Source organism: Colossoma macropomum, unplaced genomic scaffold (genome assembly GCF_904425465.1).
Source record: "Colossoma macropomum unplaced genomic scaffold, Colossoma_macropomum, whole genome shotgun sequence".
Taxonomy (NCBI): domain Eukaryota; kingdom Metazoa; phylum Chordata; class Actinopteri; order Characiformes; family Serrasalmidae; genus Colossoma; species Colossoma macropomum.
The window spans coordinates 7,063,951-7,081,786 of NW_023494795.1; the positions used below are offsets into that span (position 1 = coordinate 7,063,951).

General features: G+C 43.2%; 1 protein-coding gene across 1 annotated transcript in view; it reads right to left on the reverse strand.

Moving 5' to 3' along the window:
* The window catches only part of LOC118815286 (CD2-associated protein), a 97,148-nt gene extending 79,753 nt beyond the window's left edge, over window positions 1-17,395 (reverse strand). The window contains exon 1 of the mRNA XM_036581304.1: window positions 17,074-17,395. Within this exon, the coding sequence (XP_036437197.1) occupies window positions 17,074-17,077 (4 nt within the window). The 5' untranslated portion in view covers window positions 17,078-17,395. The remainder of the gene's footprint in view (window positions 1-17,073) is intronic.
* Between the last annotated feature and the right edge of the window lie 441 nt (window positions 17,396-17,836).

Below are 17,836 nucleotides of genomic sequence, written 5' to 3' on the forward strand. Positions count from 1 at the left end.
CGCTGAGTCATGGTTTCTTTTGCATATGTGAACACGGACCCCCCTAAACGGCCCCAAAAACGAACCGAACTGAGACCACGTCTCGAGGTGGTCTCAGTTCGGTTCGTTTCTAGCTCGTTTTGTGGTTCGATTAATTTGTGCATTGTGAACACAAAACGGCCCCAGTCCGCTTCAGCTTTGCTTTATGGTGAAGACCTCGATGCTCGCCGCACTCACAGCCACAGTCTTCACTTCAGCAGGTAAACAGACCAAGGATCATTATGAGGTTCTACTCAGGATAAAGCCTGTTCGTGACAGCAGCGCTGACTTATTAAAGCGATCAGATACGAGAGCTCGCGTGATTTTACTGCGTTAAAGGCTCAAGCTGGGCACGTAACGCTAGCGCAGTTTTCAGCTGCTTTCACTCTGAACGCTGAATGAATGAAAATTCGCCGGGTGGAGCTTCAAGTGAGGAGCACAGCCGAACACGGAGCCCACTGCAGACCCGCAGGGCCATTTTTCCCATTTTGCACGATCGTTTCAGCGTGGCCAACAGGAGAGCAGCAGGCGGGTCTGGTGGTTCTTCTCGTCACCTGATAGGAGGAATTTATCAGAGAACGCTGCCCATTTTGCGAACACTGCGCGCACATACAGCTGTGAAAGGGGTCCGAGTTCTAATGGAGCTGTGGTCTGAACAAGAAGTGGTCTGAGATCCCAATGGACCAGAAAGAAGACTGAGTCCTCTTTATAGTTCACTTACATTGTGAACACAAAACGAACTGAGGTCATTTGCAGTTGGTTCCCTTCCAGGTTCACTTTAACAGAACTCGGTTCGGTTCTTTTAAAACGAACTATATGTGAAAACACTGTCAGACCACTTCTTGTTCAGACCACAGCTCCATTAGAACTCGGACCCCTTTCACAGCACTCACGGTGTGCACAGCACTCGCCAAGTGGGCCACGTTCCCTGATAAATCCGAGCTATCAGGTGACGAGAAGAACCGCCAGACCCGCCTGCTGCTCTCCTATTGGCCGCGCTGAAACGACTGGACGAAGTGCATCGCGCAAAATTGGAAACACGGCCCTGTGGGTCTGCCGTGGTGGGCTCCGTTTTCGGCTGTGCTCCTCACTGAAGCTCCACCCGGCGAGTTTTCATTCATTCAGCGTTCAGCGCGAAAGCAGCTGAAAACTGCGCTGCGTGCCCAGTTCGAGCCTTTAACACGGTATAATCACGCGGGCTCTCGTATCTGATCGCTTTAATAAGTCAGCGCTGCTGTAGATCACGGACAGACTTTATCCTGAGTAGAACCGTATAAATGATCCTGGGTCTGTTTACCTGCTGAAGCGCTGAAGACTGTGGCTGTGAGTGCGGCGAGCATCGAGGTCTTCACCATAAAGCAAAGCTGAAGCGGACTGGGGCCGTTTTGTTTTCACAATGCACAAATTAATCGAACCACAAAACGAACTACAAACGAACTGATCTGAGACCACCTCGAGAGGTGGTCTCAGTTCAGTTCGTTTTTGGGGCCGTTTAGGGGGGTCTGCGATCGTTTGGCGTGTTCACATATGCAAAAGAAACCATGACTCAGCGGTCTGAGTCCACTTCAGACGCTGAAACGGCCCAAGTGTGAAAACGCCCACAGATGTGTGTCTGTGTGAACAGATAAACACACTGAATCTGACATTTTCAATTCCCATTTGAGACGTTTTCATACGTGGTACTGAAATCCGATACATATCCGATAGGCAGCAATGCGACTCAGTATGAACTGATTTCTAAAGAACTGTCCGAACGCGGCCGTAGGAGAACGAGGCTGCAGCGTCAAAGAACAGTTAAAAGTCTGAAAGCAAAGTTTAAAGAATCCGAGGACGCGAACCAAAGAAGTGGCCGCGCCCTTTTTATAGCTCGAACACATTCTGGGTGATGAGCCCAGCTGTCAGTCAGTGAAGCTTCATGATGGCTCCTGTGATGCTGGTGAAGATGAAGCTGATCCTCCGCTGTTACACGTTTAGTGCTGCTCTACATTAAATGTTCATCACGTCAACAAATTCATGCAGAGTGGTTTGGTATGAAACGCTTTGTTCTAGAGAGACTTGCAGAGTCAGAATTGTTCACAATGATAATGATAGGAACCAGACGTCTGTCAAAGCTTCCTCCCAGAAAGGTATTACGTGAAATGGTTATGAATACGCGGCCTCATGTCCGAGACATTGTCACAAAGTTACTGTAAACCAAAGTTTTGGTTTAAATATAATCAACTAATCTGAATCCATTCATGGTGGAGGGATACATTAAGGTTATTCTAAGGCAAAATAGTCCCCAAAGAATATACAGATTTACCAGTTTACCATCAACATCGTATAAAAACTCAGAAGAATGAATTTGGTAAAGATCAGCTGTCATATAGACTGAGATGAATTTAATTTTGAGCTTTTTGAATTCTTTTTCGGCTGTTTTCTCACTTGCACGAGACACTGTACGAGCTACGGGAGTTTTCTTAGGAGCTCTGTTTTTACGCGTTCGACTCTCGCCGTGTTTTTTCACCGTCTCTTTCTCGAAATGCCTCGTTCCTTTTAAGAAATCCATTTTTCCAGCTGTGTCTTTGCTCGCTTTCGAACAGAATTCGCCGCATAGTCTGCTTTATGTTACCATATCCGAGTCATACAAAGTCCTGAAGCCCAGAAGTTCTGAAATCTTTCTGTGGTTGTTCTTCTGCATGAAGTGCTTGAGGTGGACGGTTGTTCAGGTACCTCTTCGTGTGGGTTTTCACTGGTTCACCGGTCCTGAGTCAGACTGGGTTTGAGCAGACGAGCTCTTAAGGTCTGACAGAGACGTAGCTTGCGTGAAGAACCAGATACTGTTCGCTTCGCCATATTCTACACACCAACGTTAACGGCAAAAAAACTCAGCTCTGCTCGGCTCATACGCTTTGTTTGTTACGCTTTGCCGCTCTGGTTGAAATCCTGCGAGAGCGCAGGCGTTTTTTCGACAGGTAGACGCATCAATGTGACGCTTAAGACGAAAAATCATGAAAGAAAATACATTTAGAAAATGCAATAAATGGGGCTCCCGAGTGGCGCAACCGTCGAAGCGTTGGCCCTATGATCAGGAGATCGCGAGTTCGATCCCTGGTGATGCTACAGCCGTCCGTAGCTGGGAGTCCTAGAGAGCACAATTGGCCTCGCTCTCTCTGGGTGGGTAGGATGGCCCCTCCTTCTCCCCCCATCACTCAGCGCGATGGTAGTCAGCGCAGGCGTCTGTTAGCTGACGTAACAGATCAGGCAGTTGGCGCTTTCCTCCGAGCGCGTTCGGCTGTCCAATGACGTTGCATGAGCTGCAGTTCGAAAAGATGCGGTGGCTGGTTTCACAGGTCTAAAAAACGACTAAATCGGGGAGAAAATTGGGTAAAAAAAAATAAATAAATAAATAAAACCAATAAATACAAAACAACAGTAATAGTTAGTTACCCATACAAATAATAATCTTAAGTTAATTAATCTTATTACTTGCAAATTAATCATTTTAGTCGCAGTCTGGAGCTCTGCTATGGCAGTTTTTGGGAAATCCACTGAGCAGACAAGAGACAAACAAAGGTAATTTCGCTGACATACTTTGTTCTCCTTGGCACAGACTGCCTGAGCACCACCATACTGCGCAGCACGACAGTCTTCCAGCACTGGCCTAGTCTAGCACTCTGACATAATGACAGGCTTGGCCAAGCACCGTGGCTTCCCGGCCAGAGGCAGCCTGCAGCTGGGCGCCAGTCCAGAGCCTCAGACTGCACTCAGCCTCCTAAACAAGTCTCTGGGCCTCCATATTCCCACAGCAGCCATTCAGGGAGGAAAACAGATAAGGTGATTGCTCTACTTGCCCTGATAGCTTGAAATGGTATGCACTTTCTTCCAACAAACATTTTTTGTAAGTGGCATATTTTCCATATAACTGCAGGAAGAGGTTGTGTCAACACAGCCATGAAAAGAGCTAGGTAAGGAAAAGGTTTCAGCCACGGACCCTTGAGGCATAACACGCTAAAATGACAAATTAAAACCGATTATAATCAGCTGACACAATGAGCACTTTTAACAGGAACCCAAACAAAGTCGACCAAGCTGTCCATGCCCCCATTTGACTCCCCTGCGGGCTTCACCTTCCAAGACGTCAGCTGAACGGTGCTAGGAAGAGCTTAAGAAAGCCCTCCCTTGTTTCTGCTTTTCAGAGGAAACAGTTACAGCAGTAAGAGCTCACAGGTGGCTCGAGGAGTTCAGAGGCATGTGGCGGGTCATTTCCGTACATTGGAAATTTTTATAAAAGACGTGCGGTGAGGAAGTGGGATCTGACCTCTAGATGAAACTTCCCTCACTGAAATGGAAAGCACCGCAAGTAACCTTGACCCTAGTGAGTGAACTAGAAAGTAGAAGCTGTGGTAACTAGAAAGTTACAACAGCCTACCAACTCAGGAGAACATGGACAGGTTGCGTTTTCTAAGGCCTTACTGGAAATCATCCTAGAGAGATGCTTAGTAATTCAAGCCAGTTCCAAATGAAATTAATCACACCGAGTTTCAGAACTTCGTTCTCCATTTCATTCAGAGAGTATAAGGAAACTAGACTAGAAAAAATAGCAATAGGGGCTTCCAGAAAAATAAAACTTGCTGGCGTTACATAGCAAAACTAGTTATGCACCAAATAGGGCTGGGCGATACTGCAAAAAAAGTAAAATCTCGATTATTTTCAAATTTATGAACGATATAAGATTCCGATTTTTTATTTTTTTGGTTCTTGCATAATGCAAGAATTAAAAATATGCAAAAATAGTAACAGCACCACCTATAATTATTAAACTGTGCAAATAGTGGACACTTAAATATCCTTTCAAGGGACTCAAAACAATAATTAAAACACATCAAACAAAGAACCATCTTAATTAGTGATCTTCTTTTAAGAATAGCAAGCAGCTTCCTTAAAGCTCACAAGCAACTCTCACTTTGAATAACGTGCCAGCACGACCCGCTTATTTTAAGAAAAGTGCACAAGGGCGGCACGGTGGTGCAGTGGGTAGCGCTGTCGCCTCACAGCAAGAAGGGCCTGGGTTCGATCCCCAGCCGGGCGACCGGGGTCCTCTGTTTGCATGTTCTCCCCGTGTCTGCGTGGGTTTCCTCCGGGTACTCCGGTTTCCTCCCACGGTCCAAAGACATGCAGTCAGGCTGATTGGACACGCTAAAATTGCCCCCTAGAGTGTGTGTGATGTGTCTGTCTGCCCTGCGATGGACTGGCGACCTGTCCAGGGTGTATCCTGCCTTCCGCCCAATGACAGCTGGGATAGGCTCCAGCACCCCACCGTGACCCAGAAGGATAAGCGGTTTAGATGATGTAGGTATGCAAAAGCACAAAGTTCTTTACAGGTTTCTTGAAAGGAACACAAGCCTATCTACTGTATCAGGCCGGAGAGATGGATTCTGAGAGGTATCAACGTTCCCAGCCGCACTGAAAACTCGCTCATTTTCAGAAAACTCATCTTCATCACGTTGTTTCACTTATTGCTCCCATTCCACTGGGTGTTTGTGTCATAAGTGCTGGAACAGATTCGTCATACTGCTACATTTGGTTGCTACTGTCTTTCGACACAACTTACACTTTACATGAACCTGTTCAACATCTGACTTTTCAAATCTGTACCAGTTCCACACCACTGAACTGATGTTTCCTCTTTTCTTTGGTACGAGCTCACGCCTCTGCGAAATAGCTCGAAAATTTGAATAGCTTTTGTTGGTATTTTAAACCTCTTATTCTCCAGGGTATATTTTGTTTTTTCCATCTGAATGTACATGACCAAATCGTAGGGCAAATTACTCAGTAACTGCATGAAATGAATGTAAATTTTTAATTAATTAATTTATTTATTTTTTGTAAAAGCTCCCCTCAGATTAACAGAACGTGTGTTTTATGATCACACATATTACTATATGCTTAAAATTTACTGCTGAAAGCCAAAAATCTTAGACGCTCTTTGTATTTATATAAAATTTATAAAAGTAATTTTTACAGAGTAGATCACTGAAGAGACGCCGTCTGTTTATAGTTTATAGCCCAGATTTGTGGAAAAATGGGTCGACTTTCAGTAGAAAAAACATGAACATGAGTTCAGCTTCTTTTATTATAAGGGTTTAAAATTACATCTCCCATCTATTTGACTGGAAAGAAGACAGTTACAGCCTCATACGACCCCCACCTTCTGAATGTAGCTTATGAAATATGAAAGTTATGAGGAATATGACGAAGTGCGTTTAGGAACCACCGGTGGTCTCAAGGAGTTAAAAAGGTTACGTTTTTCGTACATCTTGAAAATTTTAATAGTTTCTGTTGGTATTTTAATGAAAGTATAAGCAACATAAACTTGTACGATCTCGATTTCTAACATCGCGTGAAAACGTTAATTCGAATTAACCGAATTAATCGTGAAAATCGTCCAGCACTTGCACCAAATATTCTGCAACCGAAATTATTCGGCCGAAAATGGCAAGAAAAACACTTTCGGTGTTCAGCCGAATGAGTGAAAAGACCGAATAATTTATACCGAACAATAACGTTTTTAATGACGCTATTTTTCTCGTTCCCGGCCGTCGACGGGAACCAGAGTGGAACTTTTACTCCTCAGCTCCAGGGCTCCACACCGGAGTGCGTTAAAGTTTCCCAGCTTCTATTCTGTTTCAAGCATTCAAGCCAAACATAACCATCTCTCTCGCTCTCTCTCTCTCGCATCCTCCTTAAAGAAACACTCACCCCAATTTTACAACAACGTGATAAAATCGCAACCAGCGTGGAGGGAGGCGCTCTGTAAATGCAGCAAACATGTCGGCTGTGTGGAGCGTTTTAAAGTGTCAGAATGACCCAAGAGTGGCCGTTTGCAGACTCTGTTCTGCTGAATTGTCACGAGGGAACACAGCTTAACTTATTTATGTTAAGTAATATGGTAAAAATGTATTTTTGGGGGGGGCAAATAAAAATATTTTGCTTAATCTTTAAAAATATTTTGTTTCATTTATTTAATTTATTTAAGTCATATTGATATATTTTATTTTTGCTTTTACTGGGGGGGGGGCAAATAAATTTTTCTTTTTGCTAATTTATTTAAGTCATATTGTGCTTTATTATTATGTCTACTGGGATGTTAAAACGTTCAATGTTCAATAAATATTTTTAAATTGCAGTTTAGTAACTGTTTTTTCTTTGAAAAACAACACAAAAATACATTTAGCCTGTTTAACGTATGCATTGGTAAAAAACTGGCAAAATTAATGAAACACTTTGAAAAACCTTGTTCAGTATTCAGTATTTAAATGTTAAAGTGTTTCATTTTGTTCGGTTTTGGCCCAAAAAAATTCAATTTCAGTAAAACTTTCATGCAACTAGCTGAAGTTGCAGGTTTCATAAAACATATGTCTGTGCAACTTGACAATCAATCACACAAAGCAATTAAAAACAAACCAAAGATGCAGAACACACTGGTTATTTGCAAGACCACGAGGAGCACGACAGCTTACTATGGTCCTGGAGCTGTAAGAGCCTTTCGATTAAAAGGGGAAGGCGGTTTAAATAAATAATAAGATAGTAATAGCACAGTTATACACATGTGGGTGTGTGTCTGCATGTGTATTTATCAACATCCCAGCAAATGACAACACTAAGTGACAGCATCCTATATACGGTTACACTGCCCTGTTAATGTGTATAAAATGTCCACACAGAACGACCTCAAACACAGTTCTGCTGTGGGTGGAACAGCTCAGAGGGCAACTTACAGACAGACACACCCATAAAGTAATGAAAAATGATATCTGAGAGCTGGCAGTACTGAACATACTGCACCTCAGCACTTGTTTACAAGCAAGAAGGGGTCAACACTGTCTACTGCCCAATGCCTTTGACCACAACATTTCATATTTTGGCAACTAAACATTTTTCCCCACTTTAAAACAGTTAAAACCATCAGATTAGTTGAATTTTCACTGACAAATATTCACCATTACACAGTTAGTTCCGGCCACGCAAGCTGATTGGTTGAGAAGTGTCACAAACACTGTCACTCTGCTGAGACGCCGTTGCTAAGCAACGACTTTGACGGCTGTTCAAGCCATTTGATGGACACTTTTAAGATCGCATTTGACCGACAGCCGATTTGGTCAGACTCTGAAGATGAGACGACACTAAATTCCCAAACTGTCGTCACCACTGAGCAGCTTTTCAGTCGGCAGCTGTGACAGAAGAACAGCTGAACAACCTGGAATCAGCCAGAAATGAACCCAACACCATTCACCAAACTAAATGGGCTGTAAGATGCTTTACAGACTGGCTGGAACAAAACAACATTAATACTGATCTGGCAGAAACTGACAAAACTGAGCTAAACTTGATATTGCAGCAGTTTTATGGCTCAGTCCGATTTGGTCAGACTCTGAAGATCAGACTACACGTTTGGCGAATGGTATTCGGTTCATTTCTGGCTGATTCCAGGTTGTTTAGCTGTTCTTCTGTCACAGCTGCCGACTGAAAAGCTGCTCAGTGGTGATGACAGTTTGGGAATTCAGTGTAAGGAGCTGGAGAACGAACTGCTGGCTGTGCAGCGAGTGGGCGGAGCTCGTTACTCTGACGCAGCAACAAGCTGCTTGTTAAGGAACTATAATTTGGTGAAGGAACTGCGAACATTAAAACGTATTAAACGCCGCGTTCACGGCCCAGTTTATTAATTTATTACTTTATTTATTTAACTGTTGTATAAAAGCTATAGAACACTCGAGGAGTGTGTTATCGCCAATAACGTCATGGCTGTGAACTTCGTGATAACACACTCCCTCTCGTCTTCTACTGCTTAATTAATAATTACAGGTTACTGTTCTTTGATGCTGCAGCCTCGTTCTCCTACGGCCGCGTCCGGACAGTTCTTTAAAAATCTCTTTAAACACAAAGGGGTTTGATGAGTCTCGTCTAATATTCTGGTACAGAAACATCAGCCTAAATGAGACTCAGCAGCGAAATTATGACGAATTCGAGTTGGATTGGATTGAAGTCGCACGAATTCCGATCTGGCTGTTCAGACTAAGCCGCACTGCTGCATATCGGATACGGATCTCAGTACCACATATGAAAGCGTCTCTAATCGGAATTGCAAATGTCAGATTCAGTGTGTTTTGCTGTTAACACTGATACACAGACACACATCTTTACCTGCTATGTGAACGCAGCCTTACAGACACTCGAACATCAAATTTAGTCGGAATGCACATCCTAATAATAACGAAGACCTTCATCTTCCCACACGAGATCCAGGACCACAAAACTAAGTGCATCAAATCAGATTTTGTCGCCATTCGACAACTGTAATGTTAACATTACCAATGAAATAACTAAAGTGATGACAGTTCTCTTATTTAAGTAAAGTTTTTAAGAAATATTTCCTTTTTCAAAGCATCACCTGACAGGTTTCCAGTACTGAAGCATGCTTGCTAATTAAAAACACAGTATATACAATTAGCATGCTTCTATAATTCTGGCTAGAAGCTCTTGATTCATTTGCTGGATTCATTCACTGCTCCTGATTCATCTTAATTCAAATGTCCACTGCTCATTTTTATATTTGTTTAGCCCTGCAGGCAACCACCTCCACTTCACCATACACCACATTCATTACAATCTGATAAGCTGTACATTCTTTGTTCACTGTTCTCGAGTTTAGTTTGTGGCTTTTCATTCAAACGAGGAAGTGGTCTGGAATAAAAATGAACATTTAAAACTGGATAAAACATCTGTCAAAGCAAACAAGAGAACCTAAAAGCAATATTTGTCCAAAACTTGTGCAGTTCTATCAATTCACTATGGTTCCATTTGTTCATAGTGCAGAAATCTAAATATAGACATTGACGATGAAGTCTTTTGTTCTGGTAGAACAGCAGGTGAGATGAAGGGAGAGGCTGCTGAGATTCTTCACATATTTTCTGGGAGGGAGATGTTCAGACGCTTTTAAAAGCCATTAGACGTCAGAAGGAAGGGAATGTGAAAGAGGGAGGACCTTGAAAGTGAACTCCTTATTCTAAGAGTGGCTGACGTCTGTAAACATTTGACCAAATGGAAAAATACATATATTAAACAGGTCATCGAACATAAGATACAGCTTTGGCGCTATTAATACATACAAGGAGGTCATCACTTCTGTAAGAATATATTAGCTTATGCTAATTTATGTCATTATATTTTGCCAAGTGTCAATTTTAAGGCACATTATCTTAAATAAACGAACACTATATAACACTAAAATAATGATTTTTCATCCATTGGTTGGGGTTTTCAACTTGGCTGCGAGTCTAGTAACAGTCTCAGGTTGCCAAATCACCATAACTGAAATACAACATTAGATCATACAGCATTAGTAATAAAATGATGCAGAATCCATAATGTGAAGGCGTACAGTCTCACTGTCCGCAGACACAGAAAAGATTTTGCAATAATACAGCAATTATTCACTAATCACAATTTAAGGTCATTTTAAAATACATAAGAAAAGATAAACTGCATTTCCTTCTCAGTTCAGGTATGTGTCACTGTCTACTGTCTGAGACATCGTTGAATGTGAAAATCAGAAACTGTCTTTTATAGAAGACGTGATTCTACAAACTGTTATGACTTCAGGGCCTGAATTTCAGTGCGGGATTGCGGCTATTGCGCATAATTTCATTGATTCCCGCAAATCTAACAGACAACCAATCCTGCAGACGTTTAACATGAAACGCTTTCTGCTCAGGGGTCTCCATCTCCTCGCAGACTGAAGGGAGCCTGATCTTCTGGTGACAGTCAGAAACTCTATAGCTACATTCACATTACAAGCCTCGTTGCTCAAATCCGATCTGTCTGACACGATGGTTCACACTCGTTTAGGTAAGTGATTCAAATCAGTCATTAATGTGACGAACCGGCGTCCTGAAATGACCCTCATGAGCTCATCCTACTCAGTAACGTCACGTGAACGAATCACGAGCATCATCAGCACAAACTAACGAGCAGAACGAGCTTCGCTGAAGATAATTAACTCTGATCAGCTCTCAGCTTCATTATTAGAGCGAGACGAAGGAGAAAAAGGTGAGATGAGCTGCTTTTCCACCGTTTACAGGCTTTAACTTCTGTTCGGCGCTGTTGCCATGGTAACACTGAATGACGGCGCACGCGCAGTGGGGAAAAAAGCACATGAATTCCGATCTGAGCGTCACATTAAGGTCACATGGCCGCGAATCGGATACGTATCCGATTTAGGACCACATATGAAAGTGACTCAGGTCTGATTTGAAAAGATCAGATTTGCTTGTCCACACAGCCCTGAAAACATCAGATCTGAGTCACATTAGGGCAAAAAATCGGATTTGTAGCAGAGGAGGGTAAAGTTCAGCTCCTCACTGCTGGGCTTTAGTTACATTTAGGGCATCATATGCTTTCAGAGAGCGGGATGTGATACTTGTTTATCATCACCCACCCCTAATTCTTTGTTGATATGAAGCTGAAGTCAGATATTCACCAGCTTCTTGTTAGAAATTTTCAGTTCCGCCTTAAATGGGGCAGCAGTTACATTCTGGCGCTTTGGGTGTCAGAACAGCTGGACTATTTAAGGTGGAATGGGAAAGTTAGCTCGCTAGCTACCAAAACATCAGCATATTACTAGCAATTTTTTTATGCTTGTTATGAAGAAAACGACCATAATACATTGAAACGACATTAAACTAAGATAATATAATGATTATCATAATTTTTGAACAGAGAAAATTCTCACATTTGTGGGTTTCTTTGGTCGTTTGTTCAGCCATCTTGCTGGTTTTTCTTTTTTTCTCATATCACTCTGTTTGGAGTCTCTGAAAAACCTCCGTTTGGAGGGCCATGTAGCCCCAACACTTCACCCTCCCCCTTTATCTCAACAAAAATCAGGACACCCTTGCCCACAGACGTGGGCATGAACGTGCAAAACGGAGGGCTAAGGGCTCAGTGGTAGGGGTGAGAGGTGAAATGGGATTGGGCCCAAGTCTTAACAGGAGTCAACATCCATACCAGCACAAATTTGCATTATGTTAGTTACAATAACTGGGTAAACAAAAGCTACCTACAAAGTGAAGGTCTCCTCAATAAACCATGCTGCTCTGTTCGAAACATGCTCATGATTTTGTGACTGCATCAGTATCTCAGCACAAGCAATCTTAACGTGGAACATGTCTGGTCTGTATTCTGTGCTCTGCTGAAGCCACAGTTGAGCACTACATTACACAAAATGACCACATCCTGTACTCTATCCCCACCACACAGATGGTCAATCAGAGCAGAGTGCATTAGCATTCAAAGCCAACACTCAGAAAAAGAACTTTCCTTTTTAAAAAAAGCAAAACACAGAGTACAAAACCTGAATTAAGGTGTGTTTTTTGTACAGGGAACTAAGTTAAATGGCAAAAAGAGTAAAATATGCCTCCTTTGATTTTAATTCTTGAAGCACCTACTATGAATTTTATTTTGAAGTGAAATATCTAGACTTTGGTTCATTTATTACATATATTTTTGCATATTAGTGTCCAACACTGGGAGTCAAACTAATCACTACAGTATACAGAAACCTGAAAACCAGTTTAAATTTGATGTAGATTGTGAATTAGTCAATTAAACCTTATGAAAGCGGTTTCACCTCAATTCTACACCAGTCATGTCACCAAACACACCAGCTGCAGTTCAGCCAATATAAACACCCAACGTTAACTCAGCTGCTCAGAAATTTAGCCCAAGTATTAACAAACTTGCAGCAAACAAAGGATGCCAGGTGTCTAGTTCAAGCAAATAGGTAGGTTTAAAAGACCGAGCACCTGGGGGACATATCAATTTTGACTATTTCAAGTATTTCTGTACTATTTCAAAGTCTATTAAACCTTACATCCAAAAATAAAAGTAATCATTTTCGTTTGAATATCACAAAGCATCCCTACTTTCCATCTTTTCAACAACATTATTTCCCGAAACAGACGAAACCAAGTTTGTATAGCCAACCGATGTCTTCATAAACAGCCTAAAGCAGGATTCTTTAACTCTGGTCCTGGGGGGCCGGTGTCCAGCACTTTCCTTGCTCAAACACACCTGCTAAACCTGGCAATTAACATAAGAGTTGATGATGTGTCTGACCAAGGAAATCACCAAACTGTGGTGGACATCAGCTCTCCAAGACCAGAACTGAAGAACCCTTGGCCTAAAGCATGAGCTACTTTACAGCGCTCCTCTGCTGTTGAAGAATATGGTGTGTATATATATTTACAAGCCTGACTTAAGACAAACATCCAGACCAGTCTAAACTGGGAGTAAACAAAGTGAACTGACTATATTCTATGGCCCATGTGTCAAACGCAAGGCCCGCAGGCCAGATCAGGCCGACACACAATCCTATCAGGCCCAAGTATTTTAATCTTCTGTTAATATTAGCCTGTTTCACAATGCGCTGCACTACAGTTCCCAAAATACACTGCAATGTGTGCTCTGACTCTCCTACCCCATCAACAGTCTACGGGACAGCGGTTTCACCTCAGTTCTACACAGTTCCACACCAGTCATGTCACCAAACACACCAGCTGCATTTCAGCTGCAGTTCAGCCAATATAAACACCCAACGTCAGCTCAGCTGCTCAGAAACTGATGTATAAGTATTAATGAAGTATAATGAACGAGCTCCTGGGAGACGTATACATTTTGACAATTTCAAGAATTTATGTACTATTTCAAAGTCTATTATAAGTGCCTATATTTTACTGCTTAGGTTTTTGCGTATTTTGAATAAACAATGACCAGTTAGCACAACCTTAAAATGAAATAAAACCTTTTTTTTTCCTCTGGCCCACAGATTTGTTGAGACTTTTTAATATGGCCACTTAAGTGGTTGAGTCTGACACCCCTGCTCTCCACGGCATGAGTAGTTTTCATGCAATACATGCAAACCTGTAATCCAATGGTAATGAAATGTAGGGTGAGGACTCAAAATATATACACCGATCAGGCATAACATTATACGCTCATTGTCCATGTTATCAGCTCCACTTACTATATAGGTGCACTTTGTAGTTCTACAGTTACAGACTGTAGTCCATCTGTTTCTCTGCGTACTTTTTAGCCCCCTTTTACCCTGTTCTTCAGTGGTCAGGACCCCCATGGACCCTCACAGAGCAGGTACTATTTGGGTGGTGGATCATTCTCAGCGCTGCAGTAACACTGACGTGGTGGTGGTGTGTTAGTGTGTGCTGTGCTGGTACGAGTGGATCAGACACAGCAGTGCTGCTGGAGTGTTTAAACACCTCAGTGTCACTGCTGGACTGAGAATAGTCCACCAACCAAAAATATCCAGCCAACAGCGTCCTGTGGGCAGCGTCCTGTGACCACTGATGAAGGACTAGAGGATGACCAACACAAACGGTGCAGCAGCAGATGAGCTATCGTCTCTGACTTTACATCTACAAGGTGGACTGACAAGGTAGGAGTGTCTAATAGAGTGGACAGTGAGTGGACACAGTGTTTACAAGCTCCAGCAGCACTGCTGAGAATGATCCACCACCCAGATAGTACCTGTGAAGGTCCATGGGGGTCCTGTCCACTGAAGAACAGGGTAAAAGGGGGCTAACAAAGCACGCAGAGAAACAGATGGACTACAGTCTGTAACTGCAGAACTACAAAGTGCACCTATATAGTAAGTGGAGCTGATAAAATGGACAATGAGTGTAGAAACAAGGAGGTGGTCATAATGTTATGCCTGATTGGTGTATTATGGTAGTGTGAGGCTGCACTACAGATTTTAGTCTTGTTCATATCAGTCCAGTACAGTACAAAGGTCAGCACAAACACAAAGGTATTATTATGATTACACAACAAGGCGCAGTTCAGCTGGTGTTTCAGCAAACTTACCAATAACCAAAACTCCTAAAAATGCGAACCAAGATTCTCTAAATGACAAAAAGGCTTTACAGAAGGTGTGGCTAAATGTCCTGGAGCCTGAGAGCGAAGAGACATTTTCACTTCTTTTAACATTGCCTGCAGCGACTCAGCCTTAAGTTGAGACCTGACGTGACCACAAACATCTGTCCAATCCAAACACACAGTGAGAGAAGCGCATAAAGAAAAAAAAACCTTCTGTGTTTGGCTCTGAGAGAGGGGTGTGCACCAAGCCCACCGCTCCCATAACCCAACACCAAATGCGTCAAGTCTTTGTTTCTACAAGTTGGACCACCAGCAGAAGGGTTTACATTACTTAGTCCTGACTTTTATGCTACATGTCTGAATAGTATCGCTCACTGACGTTCCTAATGCCCACATAATCACGCAACAGGTTTCTTCACCCGGGTACAGCATTCTTTGTTGAAGCACAGCTCAATGCGTTTAAGGAAATATTACTGCCTTGCTCACTTCCATACTTCCGAACAGGATCCTTTTCAGTGGAATGCTTACATAACTTCAGTGACACCTTGATGTATTACTGGTGAGGGGGAAGCACTCAAGGCCACGCAGGCGACCTGCCTGCCAGCCGCCTCTTCCAGTAGAGCAGCTCGGGCCAGCTTTCTTCTCCACAGGGCTGCCCAGGGCCAGGCTTTCAGCTCTGAGAACCTATTATCTGGCTCTTCTAAATGCAGTTAGGTTTAGGTAGACCCTCTTCGCCTGAGCATTTAAGAACAGCTTTGGAGGCAAACTGCACACATGTAGAGACTCCAGCAAGTGAGTAGTGTGTCAAAACACTGACATGTTCAGACACATCAGCCTATAAGCCGAGACGAAAAACCCTGCCCTCCAGAAGTTATCCATATGTACTGGATTCACATGTGACTAACCACATGGTAGACAGTTCCTATGGGCTCATAGGAGAATTTCGGCAGCGCGGCTATATCTGAGACCAAGGGCTGACGTTAGTCTGCCAACATACAGGGTGTCCCAAAAAAACTGAGATCATTTGAGATGTGAATATCTGAGTAGCTACATGTCGTAGACGAATGCAATTAAATAGGCTTCATGTTGAACAACACCAGATTTATTCATCAAAATTCAGATGGGATGTAGATTTCATAACCGATTTCACAAAGCTTCGCAAATGTAACATCTTCTGTCACTGGTGGTCGTCCAGATCCCTTCGCCCTGCACAGACAGCCTTCCTCTTCAAATTTTTTGTGCCGGGTCCAAATCTGCTTTCCAGTTGGTGCATTTTTTATTGAACTTTTCTCGAAAATGCACACTGCCCACTCTTGTTTGACTGCGTTCGAGCATATTCTAACACACAAAATGCCTTTTCATTTCTAGCGATCGCCGTTCCTCAACCTGAAAATTAAACTTGGTTAGTTTTTACACATTTTGTTAAAATCTGAGATCATCTGAGGGAGAGCTGGCTGTGTCATTAGACCACGAAATGATGTCAGTACCCTGTATTTGGGCCTGCAGAAAGTAGACTGACAGGTTGGTCACCACCAGCCTCATTACAAACACACACCTTAGAACTGATGCACCATTTCTTGGCCAAACAGAAGTCAAGAAAGTTCAGAACCTAAAACGTGAGCACTAAATGTGTCAGCTTGCTGCATTTCAGAGCAATATGAGAAGTGGTACCACCACCTACGAGCATTTCGGCGGTGCTGCCCGGTGCCAGGCTGGCTAGCTGCTATATTTGTTGACTTAATTCTTCTCAGTTAACTTCAGTAAATAGGAGACGTCTCTCTCGGCGCGGCAGCCGACGTTAAATTGAACTCCTCGCCTCTGCAGACACGGCCTGTGTGAGCCATGACTGTAAACAAGAGAATTTTTGTCAACTTTTCTCAACAGACCTTTCAGCCGTCGAGGAGGCCAGTATGGAAGTAACTCAGATAAAACGGCAGGAATGTTCTCGCCTGGACGAGCCTAGCCTGTTTGCTATGGTGACGTTCAGCGGTGAGGTTCGTCAGTCACAGCCCGGTGATTTCTCTCTGCCCTACACGTCGTTTTCACCAGGACGGACTTCTAAAGTGACACGACTCGGTCGTGAAAGGCAGCGAGAGCCGGTAGGGTCACTTAAACAGCGAGGAAACTCACCCATACTGTCCTTCGATGCGGGACCGTCTCCCGTCCTGTAGCTGACGTTAGCTAGCCACCTGGATGCTAGCGATGTATATGTTTATCCCGCTCGCGCGCAACTATGCCGAGGAGTTTCTCGCGAAAACCCAAGTTTATTCGCGAAATAAATCCATCCGTCTTCGTCTCGACAACGGCCCGTCGACTGTTTCGGAGGCGTGCGACTTATCACCGTTGCTCGTACGCGGACCGCGCAGGAAGTTGTCCACAAGTCCCCACCTTTCTTGGATTTTCCTGAAACTAAACTAGTGCCACACATCTACACAAACGGCAAGAAAACTCCGCGAGATTTCGACGCGGGAATCGCGCGAGACTTAGCGATCCACCTTGGAATTGGCGACGGGAATTCCGAATCGGTCTTGCCGAATCGATTCTTTCGAACACCGCGTTTTAATGACTCGAACGTCCGATCGAAAGATTAACCGACGAGTTTATCACCTACAGTGAGGTTCAGCGAGGAAGTCCGATGGTCTAATGATCACCAATGATGTCAGATACGTTTCTTTGAACGTAGAAAAGGGATTCACACAGTACGAACACGTAACAGAAGGAGGTAGCCTGAAAGAAAGTGTGAGTGAATACAAACAGTTCATGTGTGTCGTTTTCTTTTAATTTATTTACAAAAAATATACAGTGTAAGATTGTTATATTTGATTTAACATTTCCAAGAGCCATTCAAGCTATAGCTTATGTAGGTTATATGCTACAAATAGGCAGCGTAGTC